The sequence below is a fragment of the Condylura cristata genome, unplaced genomic scaffold (assembly GCF_000260355.1).
Source record: "Condylura cristata isolate star-nosed mole 26May11 unplaced genomic scaffold, ConCri1.0 scaffold00005, whole genome shotgun sequence".
NCBI classification, from domain to species: Eukaryota; Metazoa; Chordata; class Mammalia; order Eulipotyphla; family Talpidae; genus Condylura; species Condylura cristata.
The window spans coordinates 35,589,047-35,604,004 of NW_004567106.1; the positions used below are offsets into that span (position 1 = coordinate 35,589,047).

Genomic DNA, 14,958 nt, shown 5'->3' on the forward strand with positions numbered 1-14,958 from the left:
GAGGGGTGCTTAAGAGTAGTTACTAGTCCTGGGTCTTTCTGTAATTACCTCTTCCCCAATATTAATTGCTGGGCTTTTGAAATAGAAAAAAAATATATTTGAGTTCCTGTCACACCCTCATCCTCAATCCTAAAGTTGTAAATGTTCAGAAAAATTATTCCATTGACAGTTGAAAAATGGAAGAAGACTGTGTCAAACATTCCATAGCGTTTATAGTTTTACCTACTCCATAGTTTCCCTTGGAGACCACATACAGGGATCAGTAGACATTGAGACATGCTGTTTTCTTAAGAGAAAAGATAAGAGCTAGTCTTTGCTCTTATTTTCCAAAGTGAAAGTAATTAATAGCAAGATTTCCTGTGGAACCTCAAACTGCAGTTATATCCTTATATAAGCTATTTGATTATACTTATAAAAATTTTTCTTTACTGGTAAATAAGTTAAGATGGTGGTGAATCCTCATTTGAGTATTTGCCAAGTGTTCAGCTGATTTATTAGTTCTTTCATTTCTCTCAAAGAAAGGCAGAAACAAAAACAGTAAACCCTTAGGAAAAACTGTTTTGCCTCATGTAGGGTTTACATAGTAATAGTAATGTGCTTATTTGAGTTAAATTAAACTAAGGGGTACCACCAAGCTTCTGATTCTGCTGTAGTCCTATCACCTGAGAAAGAATGGGCTTATCCCACTTTGGGATCCTCTGGATTCCACCCTTAGCCCCACTGCCAGATGTGACCCAACAGTGATCTGATTTGAACCAAATATATGCATTATGTAAGCATATTGTTTTGTATGGTGATGTAACAGTTGATTAACTTCCTTCTTATACCTGAAAGAAATGAACCTTTTACTCAAATACATCTAAAATAAGCTTAGAAGGTAGATATTCTTCCATTGTTTTTTCAATGAATTTGTGGATTCTACAAGTTTAGACACAAAGAAGTTAATTGAGAAAGGAAGAATAAATATGATCTTGGGTGTGAAAATTCAGTTGATTACTTAAGTTATTAAGAGTAAGAATTTCTGGCTGTATTAGTCTCAGGAATATAAAGGCTGCCTCATTTAAGGGGAAAAACATGTATGGCGAAATTGGTCATAGCAGAAAAATTAGTTGTATTTAAATTTAAAATTTTGAAATACTTCTGAGGGGCTATTACTTAAACTTTTATTTGCTTTTTCTTTTAGATCTACTGGTACCGACAAGGAGACTTAGAACCGAAATTCAGAAACCTAATTTACTATATCTTATTTTCTATCATCATGTTATGTATATGTGCAAACCTGTACTTCCATGATGTGGGCAAGTGAGGCTGCCAAGGAGAAATATTTATCAGATCTCTTCAACATGATATATTAGGACTGAATGTGAGCTGGATAAGGTATGCCAAACAATCTCCCACATAAGTCTAATACATGATTTTCATGTTAATTGTAAATCTCAATTCCCTTTTTCAGGGGAGGCATTATCACTTTGCTTTTTCTTTAAGGAGCTGATGCTGCACTTAAATATTCCAAGAGCACAAGTAATTTTCACTTTTGAAATGAAAAATTTTTATAATGTTATAATTGCATGGCGAAAGGCTATGTAACAATCAATCTTATATTTTAAGACAAATAATCTTTTATTTTTGTTAAACTGAATATACAATTATTGTTCCCTAAGCAACCAACTTTTGCTTATTACTACAGTTTAACCTCACGTTAACAAAACACAGACGGTGAAAAGACAACTTTGATTGTGAATACCTAATTACAATAATAAATAAAATAATTTATACAAGGTTTTTTTTTTTTTGGGGGGGGAGGGTTGAAGGGAGAGTTATCTATAGGGATCATATTCATTAAAGCCCTAGAGGCTAGTTTTGGCTTACCCTTTTCTAGAATAGGAATGACTCTTGATTTATTTCATTTCATAACAGAAGCAAATTTGTTTCTTTTTTTAAAATTGCCTGAGAGGGAGAAGTTACAACCAACCTCCACCAGCTAATGCACTAAGTGAACAACAAACTTGACACCCTCCTCAACTATTTTCTGGGCAATTTATATAGCAAAACATGTAAGAAATGGTCTTGGCATAGGCACCATTACCTTTCTCATTTAAGTTAATTTTACTTCAAAGTGCTAATTTTGTAAACTGATGACAGTGGGTTCTGGGTGGGGTAAAGGGGTGATGGTAACTTTACTTAGCTTCTGGTGAATTCTTTCTGTTACTATTCTCACTGTTACTATTCTCACGTTCCTTTTAAAGTAACAATAAAAAAAAAAACCCTGTAGTGAATTTTCTTAACTCCTTTAATGCTTTCTTTCTACCTAGGCTAAATCTGCACCCACTGCCAGCAATGGGTAAACCAAAAGGAACTGTCGCACAATCACCTGCTAGGTCTCTGAACTGTTAAAATGGTCAAATCCCAAGCTAATGGTATTTAATCTCTTTAAAGAGGGTTACTGACTGATAATCTACAAGACCATTGTTGATCTGACTTTTCTGAAATATAAACAGGTCTACTTGAGACTCAATAGAAAGCCATATCTGTTCTTTAGAGATGAAATACTACTGCTTTTAGAGCAGAGTAATTAAGCTTTGGTGATTTTAAACTTCTCTCAGTAGCTGAAGTAAATGAAATTTCCTGTGGACAAATAACACTAATCATAGGGATTTATGCAGGTAAGACCCCAAATTTTAACACTCAACTATACACTGTCATAAGACTAGACCTCAGATGATATATTTAAGGAGGTAAAAAGTCATAGCAGCAATGATGTATGTGGCTTTGTAGCTATCTAAAAGCCAGAGGAATGGTAAATTAAACCTTTTGGGGTTGCTCCTATTTCTTTGGAGATATAATTAACAGTGTGGTTTCTCTGCCAGAACTACCCGTTTCTAGTAAGTACCTAATTACAGTTTACCAAATCCTCAACATCCTTAGAGTCTTCTGAAACAGGACTGCCCAAAGATGAACCAATGATATTTGATTCTTCTTGATGATGTTGGAGTATGGGATCTGTAATGAGTTAAGTTTTTAATTAATATTAAATATATATATTCTCTAAGCATGTCAATACTTAAGAATAAGTATTCCCCTACCAAAGTGTAAAACGTAACAAGGTGAAACAACTGAATTAAATGTCTGGCTGCTTAATTTTCCCCTACTATCTATCAGACACACGATGGTGTTGTATTACCTACCTGTTAGTGTTGTCAAAGGCAAGACAGATACAGTATCTATAACATCAGATGCCTGGATAAAGCCATGTGGTGAAGGAACGATCAGTATAGTTTCATCATCAATTGTTGTTTGATCAACCCGTTCTTCTATGGTAGGAGACTCTAAATGCTAAAAATTAAGAAATGAGATTTTTATTTCAGAGTCCCCATAAGCTTTCCTTAAGATCTCATGCATGTTTAGGTTTGAAAGGACTTAACTTCCAAACACAGTTCATATAAAAATTATAAAGAAAGTTAAGGTCTTAAAAAGTGGATAAAGGTAGTAACCATATACTCACATAGGAAACACACAGGAACTAAACAAAACAATTCAGTTATAGATTATCTAAATATAGAAGAAAACTTCTGTAGAATGAGGTGTGTTTCTTAAAATGAACCACAATGATTTGTTCCTAACCACCCTCAGAAAAATGCTTCCATTGGTTCTACCAAACATTTCTCAACCTACTGGAGTAGAGAATGAAAGTTTTCGTGAGGAGCTGGATTTAACCAAGCAACTTTGCTAGGTTTTGTGTGGGCCAAAAGTAGGGTTTGTACTTTAGGTCTCTAAAAGAAAAAAGGCAGGCAGGAACATACACTATCATAAATTATTTCTAGGCTCTTTCCAAACTGTAGGTTCGAAGCTTAAGGCAAGAAATCTTTAGGCCATTCTCAAGTGCAGTTTACCTCTGTAACATAAGCACGGGCTAAATGAGAGGGTGATTCCACTTCTTGTTTAAGGTCGCTTTCAGAAATTTCTTCTTCTGTTCTGACCATAACATTATTCATCAATTCTGTGCTGTTTTGGTCACTGAATTTGGATACATGACCATCATTAAATGAGGGCTCTACAGACATCCTAGGCTGATGAATTTCATCTGGGAAAGTGTCTGCTTCTAGTGCATCTGGAGGCTCAGGGAAATCAGAGGAGTGAATATCACCATCAACTGTCAGTTCTGCTTGGGATATGGAAGAAGTGATGTCCTCTGTGGCAACAGTCTGGATGATGACTCTTGGGGTATGACACTGTACCGTGACATTATCACTTGTGTTCAACAAATGTTCTGGCTATAAAATATTAAAGAGGACAATCAATGGCAAAATGAAAAAGTACCTACTGGATTTAAGTCGCATGCAACAAATGACATTTAAAAGTGGTGCCCTGTTCCCTCTCATACCTCTTCACTTTGGAACAGCAGTATTCTTAACACTATTTTCCTACAACCCCTGTTCTTTACCCACCAGAGCCTTGGTTCTCTTGATGTCCTTACTCCCTGTCAGTCCATGTCAGTAAGGAACAAAGGGGATAGAGGACCTATCCCAGTGAAGGTTGAGTGACGGTATGAAACACTTCCTGGGACAAAAGCATTGGAAAAATTGTTTAAAGATATACATTAGTTTGGGCTCTTATTTTCTGTACCATGGATTCTATCATTTTTGTTCATGGATTCTAACAGCAAACCCCTCCTGGTATTCTGATGACATACACCAATCAGCCAGTGTTCTTCACAGAAACAAGAAAATGAATGGAAAATAACATACAGATAAAGCATGAACGATGATCTGTTCTGGAGAAGCAGGAGCAGCAGCTGTCAGGGTCACTGTGGGACTGGCCGTCAGAGTTAGGGGGAGGCCTTGACTGGAGCTGGTTTGAAGTAGGTAAGTGCCTGGAGTGCCAGTCGGCTGTAAGTGGAAAGACTAAAGGAGAAAGAAAAATAAGATGAGCACAGGTCAGCAGAATGCTGAGTAGTAGACTAACAAGTACTCATTAAGTCTAACTTTCCATTGGAAAGGTCCCACAATCATGATAAACGCAAGCCAGTTATAAAATTGTACTTAAAGAATTTTTTTTTTTTAAATATTGAACTAACATTGGTTTACAGCACTGTATGTTTTAGTGGTACAGGGTCAAACCCCTTCCGACGTATGAAGGATACCATGTTCTTGACTGTCACCCATCATGAGTGGGAGGTTTAACAGAAAGTGAGGTAAGGCCTTTATCCTGCTCTGCAGTCCTGTGTATGTCTATATTTGGTCTCAGCCACTTGTTGCAGGGGACCATGACTCAGCCCAGAAACTACTGATTGCAGTGCCAGTGACCCAGCATGCTCCCATCTTTATCCTTCCTCTGGAGCACATACTGTAACTCTCCCAGTTTAAAAAATAAGTTTCACATTTTTGGAAAGGCACCGAAGCAGTACTTCCCATGTAACTTTAGAAAGTATCTTTTATTTTAGAGGAAATGCACAAAATAGCAATTAGCAAAATTTCTAAGAAAAAAGAATTCCTTTTCTGAGTTTTGTTTACCCTAGCAATCTAAAGGAAAATTACTTATATACCTGAGGTAGTCTTAGGGAGTTAAGATCCACTCTCTTCCCTCCTCCCCACCCCTGTTCTGATTGAGTGATTCATTTCCTTTTCAGCTAAAGTGGGTATAACAACTATCTCTCACTGAAACGTATGTAGGTTAGAAATGACTAAAATGGCATCCAGCACACTGAGACTTTTAATTTCTTTATTCCTTCCTTCCGGAAAGTAGAAGTTTCACCTAAAGTTGTAATTATTATGTATGATCAGACAGCAAATACTTTAGATACATAATGCTTTTTTTTAAGCCGAGGCACTATTGGCACCCTCTATTAGGAGTGAAGTTCCTAACTATTTTTGATCCCATAAGTAAAAACCTGAACACATACCCCAAATATTGGGGCAGAGAAAGAAGGGAGATGGGGAGAGTAAAATGAAGTTTTGTTATGTACATGTGATAAATGGTTATCTTCTACACCCCTATTTTGGAGACCACTGGATTAAGAAACTGAAGCTCGGTAAGTAAGCTGCTAATGATCTCCATAATTGGTCCACAAGAGGACCTTCTCTATGTTATCTCTACTTGTGTTACCTGTGTAGAACATAACTCCTGTACTAATACTACTTATGCTTTCCACAGCTACTAAATCTTCTAAGTAAAATCTTTGTGTTTTCTTAAGGAAATATGAGCTAATTTGGGGTTTGCCTATTTAGGAAGTAGGGTAAGAACTAGAACTTAAAATTTTTCCCCATTATCCCCAAAAGAAACCTACAAGTGACCAGTCAAACTCTCTATGTTCCTATTAGGCAAACACTAATCTACTTTGTGTGTATAGAATTACATATTTTGAACATTTCAAATAAATGGGAGTCATAAACAATGTAAGTGAAAGAAATAGCATGTTTTCAAGGTACATTCTTTGCAATAGTATGCCTCAGTACTTGATTCCCGTTTATTGCCAAGAGGTTGGATGTATGGTGCTGTGAACTTCACCCATTTATCAGTGAAGAGATACTTGGGTTGTTTCCACATTTAGTTATGAATATGAAGATGTACAAATTTTTATGTGGACCAATGTTTTCATTCCTTTTAGGTATACCTGGGATTAGAAATTTATCATGTGGTCCTTTGTCTAACATTTTTAGAGATTACAAGATTATCTTCTGAAATAGCTATATCATTTACGGTTGGGATTTTTAAATCCTGTATCCCCCAAAATCAGTATAGTTATTTATTGAATGAGTGTGGTTAAATCATGGAAAGCACCTACCCACTGAATGCACCCTACTCACTAGCATTATCACTTATATAAAGAGCGCATAAAATTAGATAATATACAGAAGAAGAAAAATGGTAAGATAGAAGTCTGGCTATTCTATAACCACTTGGCCTCAGAATCATGGATATAATTGCCTGTGATGCCAAAAAATCATGTTAACATTAATTTTTATATTTCATTTGTTTATATGACAGCATTTCTAAAACTGACACCAAATGTTCTTTCTTATTGAAAAAGCCAGTATCTACTCTGTGAAGTATTACTCACTGGAAGAATCTCAAATGTCTGTAGTGTTCCACTGTTTAGTGTTATTGTTTCCGAGTCAACAATAGGAGCAGGGGAGTCTGTTGAAGCTGTGGTGAGAATAAAACAACAGATAAACTGACCTTGTAAATTTAAATTTCCTTTAATATCCTTGTAATTATGAAGGCAATCACATGCTGAGTAATTTTCCTGGTAACCTGAAGTTATTCAAATTTACAAAGAAATAAGAAATCTAGTGGGCTTGTCAGGGATGACAAACTATGGCCATAGCCAAATCCAGAGCACATACTTCTTTATAAATAGTTATTAGAACACAGGTATGCCTACTCATATGTTTTCTATGGTTTCTGTACTACAGGGGAAGAGTTGAGTAACTGTGGCAGGGACAGTGTTTGTTAATTCCTGGTATAAATCATTGGATGTTTCTAACGACAGAGGAATACAGTAAGGCTAACGAACAAAGAAGTAAGAACCTGGTAAAAATAAATTTTTCTGAACATTATGGCAAGTGTGCAGGTTCTAGCATCAACACTTCTTAGCTTTGTAAACCTGGGTAAATTTAATGTACGTTAACAGATTTTATCTGTCCTTCCTATCAGTTATTTGTAAAGATCAAACAAACGTAAGAGCATTATTATCAGAAAACTACTTTGGAAGAGTGGCATCTGAGTGATCTGACAATATCTCTTCATAGGTACATCTATGAAGACTCAGGTTTGATCAGTGTTGGCTCATGTTTATAAAGATCTAACACTAGAAGAAATGTGACTGCTTTCAAATATACCTGTAGGAAGAAAACTGATTTGGGATTGATTTTGAATATGTAGCTTTTGTTAATTTACTGTATTCTGACATTTTTCAGTATGAAAAAAAGTTATACCCTTACCAAAAAGTCTGCACTTGATTCATGGTCTTTCTCTTATTATCTAATGTGTTTTGATAGAACTTGGAGTGATTCCACATAAAAAACATAAATCAAGGGTAAGCAAACTATGGCTACTCACCTATGTAACTCAAAGTTAGAGAACTGTGGCCTGTAAAGCTAACATACTCACTTTACTATTCATGCCCTAAGGTTTGCTGATTCCTAAGCCCTAACATGAAAAACAACTATGTGATTTTAGCTAGAACACCAAAAGTAATAGGTGCCCTGTAAAACTCTTAACTATAATCACTTTTCTAGCTAGAAAAAGTAAATTCTACATACTAAAAATAAAGCCATGCTGTGAATGAATATAAAGGTATATACCATTTATGTGTTTGCCGAGTTTCCAGTAAATATTAACCTAAGAGCCAAGGAAAATTCTAACAATCTCCATGCACAGCTTATAGCCAGTAATAGCTCTCATATTTATGGTGGCCTGTAATTTCAATTGCTTTGCAATCCTCAGACTATACAACAAAACAAGTAGGGCCCAAGAGAAGAAATTCTTCACGTTTATTACACTGACAGAAAGCTAGAGCAAATAACTGCATTTAAATTAGAAAATTAAATTAGACATGATTAGTGTCAATGTCTCTAAGGTAAACTTGACACTCTTGGATATTAGATACAGTATTAATAACACCAATATGTGGCCCAGTTATTCTGAAACAGGATTACAGGAACATTTGAAAATCTGCAAGGAGTTCCTATTTGTCACAATGACTGGAAAGTACTACCACCATTTCTGGGTGGGGTCCAAGTATACTGAGTGCCTTATGATGTGTGCAACAGCTCTGCAAACAAAAAGAACTGTCACTCAATTGCCAAAAACCCGTTGTTTAAGAACACTGTGAGTGATAACTTTTTGCCAATGACTGGCAAATAGTATTACATATGGAAAAGCAAGGGAAAGTGAATAATTATGGTCCTAAGAATTTCATTCTTACTCCTTACTTTTGTGTTTATAATGGAAAGGCATAGATCACCCTGGCATAGACTCTGATCTGGAAATGCTGAACACTGGAATTTCACCTCCCTAAAACAATTTCTGAGTTCTTACTTCATTATGCTTAATGTCAAAGGCTAAAGGAAAGTATGGGATAAACACATCTCTTTGTATGAAAACTGCCTCTTATCCTCGGAAGGAAATCCTGAACCTCACAAAACCCATTTCTTTTAGATGCCACTAGAAATCTTCCTGATTTGTCTCCTGTGAATTATGACGTGCAAACTTATAAATTTGCAAAACTATTTTAGGTACTTTTCTATTAATCCAATTCTTTATAAAATATGGAAAGATGATTTAAAAGAATTTTTAACGGCGGGTAGTTGGTTACCACATAACTTTACATGATGGAGTAACACATTCATCCTTTGAGCAAATGATGGCCATCTAAATGTAATACGGAAAGATGATTTAAAATAATTTTTAATGGTGGGGCAGCTGGTTATCACATAACTTTACATGATGGAGTAACACATTCATCCTTTGAGCAAATGATGGCCATATAAATGTAGATGTCCTTTTCTTCATCAACTTGGATAAATTCATATCAATATTCTAGGAGATTGACAGGAGTCAGTCATTAACCAAATAGCAAGAAGTCTTGAAGTTCAAATACTTACAAACATGGGTGATCTGGACTGGAATCTGCAAGGCTGTCACAGGACTAGGAGAGATGGCTGCATTGTCTTCCAAGTGGGCAACTCTGATCTGGACATGCTGCACACTGGAATTGGAATTACTGTTTGGAACTCCAGATCCTGATTTAGTCTCCAAAAGCGTAGGGTTGTTTTTTTGATTCTCATGTAACTGTTTAAGACCTTTTATTAAGACTGAAGGGAGATGGGTAGACAAAAAGAACATTGATTCTCCGACAGACCACCATCTAAGCAGCAGGGGAGGTGGGGGTAAGGAGGGAAAGTATTTGGAATAAATAACTGTGTACTAGATACCAGAGCTTACCAAAACAACAATAAAAATCTCTTAAAACTATTGTTTGAAAATGGTATCCATTATAACCAACTTTTAAAAATGCATATCTTAATATATTCTTACCATCTAAGACACATTAAGGGAAAAAAAACCACCGAAGATCATGCAAATAAGGCATTTTCTATGTCCTTGCATTTATTAATGAAATTCTTGGTATTTTAAAATATTAACATTAAGTAGCTTGTTTTCATTTTTAAATAAATAGTGTACTTTTCTATCCCCAAGAATTTAAGGGCACTTGACTGTTGGCTGTGGATCTCAACTCCAGTGGTAGCAGCTGAACTTTTTTCAAATGGTAATATGAAAGCATCCTAAGCTCCTGTATGGGGACACCAACTCTAGAGGTATCCTCCTCCACTCGGCAAGATAAACTACATTATCCACTCAGGTGAGGTTGCTATCTGGCTAGGTTCATGTTACTCTTGTTTTTAACATCAAAGTTATAAATTTACAATTGGGTATTTAATATAAAAATTACATTTTTATCAAATCAATGTTCACAGCACTTAATATTCCTTTCCAAAAATGGAGTAAATACTAAATGGGGGTGAATCTGAAGGAATGAATTTGATTACCTAAGTTTAATTTCAGACCATGTAACTTATTTTATGCCTGAGTGCTAAGCAGGCAATGAAGTGAGAAGTATGCTATCTCTTTAAAACAAACCCAAGACTAAATGAAATTAGTTTACAGTCTCTTCTACAAAATAATTTCTCTAAAAAGCAGTTAAGATATTTGAAGTTAATGAGCTCATAAAAGTTAATTTGAATTAACATTTTCAAAAATACATCTTTGTACAGTGAAAATACAGCTATCTCGGACTCAGTTTTGTTTTTTGTGTTTTCAGTTACCCTCTGCCAACTGGTCTGAAAATACTATACACAGAAAGTTATTTTGAGAGCACCCATATTCATATAACTTTCATTATTAAAAAAAAAGTTTTCATTATATTATTGTAAATCTGTGCCTAACTTGTAAGTTTTATAAATTAGATATTAATAATAAGCAAAAGAGTATATATAGGGTTTGGTATTGTCCATGATTTCAAGTATCCACTGGGGATTCCTGGAAGGTGTCCCTCATGGACAAGCGGCAAAGCATACTACAATAAAAACATGTATCTCTACATGTAAAACATATCTTCTCCCAATAATTATGGTAAGAGAACAAGACTATAGAAATGTGTATATTTTCATCATAGGTGCTTTGAGAATTATAAATCTCCCTTATTTTCCTCAAGAATTACCCAAAGAAATAAATCAGGTTAAAATGAAAACTATGACTTTTATCTCTTAAGCTGAGTTAACATATGCTGAACCTCTAATTTTTAGGAGTAAATTTGGTAAAAGGGATGGGCTTAGGAAGCAAATAATACATTACCAGGAAATGAAACATCTTTATGGTTTGCAATTTGCCTTTTGATGGTCCACCATTTACTTCGAAGCCACTGTGGTGAACGGACACTGCTCCATCCCTCTGCTAATAGATCCCAGTTTATGTCATTTTCATCAGCTACATCAAGGTCTGCTATCCTACAGATTACAAAATAAGCATGTTAAATATTAATTTAGTTCTCAGTAAGAACCTTTCTCTTTACACGTGACAATAATGGCAATAAAGACAGATTATGCCACTGAGATGCTCTTAAGATCATAGGAAAGGAGTCCAGGACTGAAAGACTTGCTGCCAGAATTAAGAGCTGTGAAGTATCACCAGAATGAGCATTTTGTTGACAGTACAGCCAGTAGGCTGATCCATATATGATAAGAAACATGTAAAGCACTCTGAAGGAAAGGGAATAATCTAAAGTTAGAACAGGGTTAGCTGTATTACAAGTGTTTTCCAGTATGCAGTAAGTTATTTTCTAGAGTGGAGCTTTTCTATTTATAAACAAAAAGATTTAGAAGTGAGCTATTTTGAAAGATGAATTGAAAATATATCTACTAAAAACAAAAATCCAAACCAAAAAGAGAGAGAGAGAGGGAGAGAGAAAAAACAAAACCCAGCAGTGACCAAAACGTTACCCAACACAAGAATACTACTAAATTTGGGGTTTTATGGTCTATTTGTTTCCTAATTTAACTGTGGTAGTGATTTTGATTTTTAGTAACGTGTAGCCACAGTGACAGCTTCTGCTACATTATTAAATATTTTCATGCATTTGAGTCACTGAGTCTTAACAAAGATTAGACCAATTAATTAAAGCTTAGGGTTATTATCTTAAAGCTATTTTGGAGTGTGAAATATATACAATGGAAATGTCTGATTTGGTCCAGCTTGAAGGTGAGAGGTAATTATAAACTGGGTCCCCTTGCTCCCCTTTTTAGCACAGATTGAAGGGCATGGAGACTGAACAGCCCTCTTACCCTTACCATGCTCCCACTAGGCTAGGCCTGAGGCACATCGGTGGGACAGTGGAAAGGCAATGCACTGCCGCTGCCTATGCCATGGATATAGGGTGGAATTCAGTCTCCATGCCTTCAATCTGGTACCTGGCATGAGCACTAAATGTACTACAAAGGAACAAACATAATAAGAGCTCAACAAGGAATACTTAAGGTATTAAATAATGTCTCCCTCTGGGAAGGGTATTTTTCACATATTAGGTGCCTAGGAAAACCTAAAGTTATCTACAGCCACTAAGCAGATTTTGTTATTAAAAGATTTAGGACACAAACCTGAGGATGAGATTGATTTCATCTTCCTTGGTCCACTCAGTACCTCCACTCTGTTTCCAGTTCAGGTAGTTGAGCCATTTAGAACGACATTGCTTTTCTGAGCGGGTACCCACTCGTTCTGCCACAGCTGCCCATGACACACCCTGGGTGACTATGTCACCTGGTTCAGTGCTCGTCAATTCATGAACCACCTCTGCAAGTCTCTTTTCTTCTTCTTCTGTCCATTTCCCTGGAAGAAGGAAATCATCCAAACAACTACTGCTACCTTTTCTTCTTTTTTAATGCAAATCAGAGCCAGCACCATATTTCTAAGGACTGAGGGGAAACATACATATACCTACCAAGTCAGCTCATTTTACTAGCACAGCTAAGACTCTTAGTACCAAAAAAAAAAAAAAAAAGTCTTAGTAGAAAGCACCAACTGACTCTTTAAGGAAAGAAATACTATCCAAAACATAACTAAAAAGGACTATGTATTCTCAAGTTAGACTAAAACTTAATGGCAAGAGCTTCACCAATTGCATGATGGATACAGAAACTCTTTATTTTTTCTTAAGTCCCATTTAAGACTCCCTATTCTGCAGAAGTAGAGTAAGCAAGCTCACAGGAAACCATTACTTACAAGAATAAATGATAATAGCCAAGGAAATACTCATGGCTTTTCACCAGTAAAATTGAAAACAAGATTTATGCCATCCCCTTACTCCAACTCCAGGCTACTAGGATGGGCTGTCAGTGAAATCTAAGACTGGTATTTAAGCATATTTCTATTCCAGGTTTTTCTGAACCTGTAAAGCCACTAATATCCCAAGGAGCTTGGGCAGAAAAGGGGAGGGTGGGGACTAAGAACCATTTTTTACCTCTTCCATTTCTGTGTTTTAGCAGGTAATTTCTAGAAAAAATTTAAAAAGTAATGTGCTTGCTTCATAGATCATACACTCAACAAATATTTAATGTACTGTGCTATATGCACAGGTCTGGACATCATGGATTCAAGAAAAAGTTCTGTTTCCTATTTTAGCATGATATAAAAGGAAGGGAAAGCTCAGTTGTTTCATGGTGCAGTACGAGAGAATGCCTAATCAGAAATAATGCCCAGCAGTGAAACATGGCAGATGAATCCCTCAGGGTGGAAGTCGGGGACTGGCAGAGCATTTCCCCAAATTATGCTAACAAAAGGTGCTCTGTTCACTCATCTTTTATGAACGAACCTCTGGTTCCTATCCTAAATCTAAAGCTCTCATACCTGCTTCATTCATTTAAGCTATCATTCTTCACGGAATGAGAGTTGGTAGAATTTATGCACTCACTGCTTTGTATGTAATAATGCTGGTGGAATAGTTAAGCAGGAATCATTCTTGATTCCACTCTAGCGAGGTAGAGGGAATGAAGACAGAAAACACTAGTTCTTGGAAATTCAAGCTTACTGTGAGAACTATGTTCTTATTGAAAGACTAAACATAGATGTGGATTCTTTGGGGGAACATCACAAAAAGGGAATTATGAGATCTCCTAATTTCATTTTATAGAGGAAACAAACTTAGACTAAGTGAGAGCTAGTGGTAAGCCACTAAATACTGTTAATAGTTAAAAAGGGTAGGTTTAAAGATATCACAAGTACATTCCTATACATTAAGAACTAAAAAATGGCATTTATGCTCTGGGCTGGGTAGTGAAACAACAGCTACATTTTTTCCCCCTTCAGAAAAATCTGAGTTCGAAGTAAGGAAAATACACACAAACCTTTGGAACTAAATGTTTTCATAAATGTGAGTTGATGAAGAGATTGTTAACAGAAGTTCAGCTGTTAGTTGGGACTAAATTAAAATTACTTTCTGTGTGTATGTCTTAAAAATACCTGAATACAATAGTCTTGAAAGTACTTTTCCAACTAGTTTTGAATCGCTACAAAACTAAAACATGATAGATCCAATCTTTTGAACCTGAAGTGATACTGGATTCCCATGAGCAATGTCACTTCACACAGGAGCACAAAAATGAAAGGTTAATGGGTCTATTAAGCTTCAGGAAAAAGGAAACTTTAGAAAACAAAGTTTAATGTGAATGATACATTTCAGAACAAAAGAATAAAGCAGTATCTGATAGAGGTAAGATGTTCAAATGGCAGGCAAAAAATGCCACCGACAGCACTCACAGTACCTGTGTTGCAAGTATCCTTCATCAGTCTGCACCGATCCTTGACGGAAGATGCACTCCTTCCTAGCGCCGCCCCTATTGTTGCCCAGTCATTGCCATGCTTTATCCGGAGCCTAAAACAAGAGTCTGCCAATCAGCATTGGGTTCA

The 14,958-nt window shown here is 36.0% G+C and overlaps 2 protein-coding genes across 7 annotated transcripts in view; one reads left to right on the forward strand and one right to left on the reverse strand.

Moving 5' to 3' along the window:
* Positions 1–1,693, forward strand: part of TMEM243 (transmembrane protein 243, mitochondrial) — a 56,861-nt gene extending 55,168 nt beyond the window's left edge. For all 5 annotated transcript variants that reach the window (XM_012720976.1, XM_012720978.1, XM_012720977.1 and 2 more), the window contains one exon: positions 1,184–1,693. In XM_012720976.1, coding sequence (XP_012576430.1) covers positions 1,184–1,306 — 123 coding nt within the window. In that variant the 3' untranslated portion in view covers positions 1,307–1,693. The remainder of the gene's footprint in view (positions 1–1,183) is intronic.
* Positions 1,694–1,780: 87 nt separating this feature from the next.
* The window catches only part of DMTF1 (cyclin D binding myb-like transcription factor 1), a 40,680-nt gene continuing 27,502 nt past the window's right edge, over positions 1,781–14,958 (reverse strand). For both annotated transcript variants that reach the window (XM_004676878.2, XM_012720975.1), the window contains 9 exons: positions 14,814–14,923; positions 12,654–12,882; positions 11,356–11,507; positions 9,606–9,815; positions 7,058–7,143; positions 4,746–4,901; positions 3,891–4,271; positions 3,186–3,333; positions 1,781–3,000 (listed from right to left, as the gene is read on the reverse strand). In XM_004676878.2, coding sequence (XP_004676935.1) covers positions 2,891–3,000; positions 3,186–3,333; positions 3,891–4,271; positions 4,746–4,901; positions 7,058–7,143; positions 9,606–9,815; positions 11,356–11,507; positions 12,654–12,882; positions 14,814–14,923 — 1,582 coding nt within the window. In that variant the 3' untranslated portion in view covers positions 1,781–2,890. The remainder of the gene's footprint in view (positions 3,001–3,185; positions 3,334–3,890; positions 4,272–4,745; positions 4,902–7,057; positions 7,144–9,605; positions 9,816–11,355; positions 11,508–12,653; positions 12,883–14,813; positions 14,924–14,958) is intronic.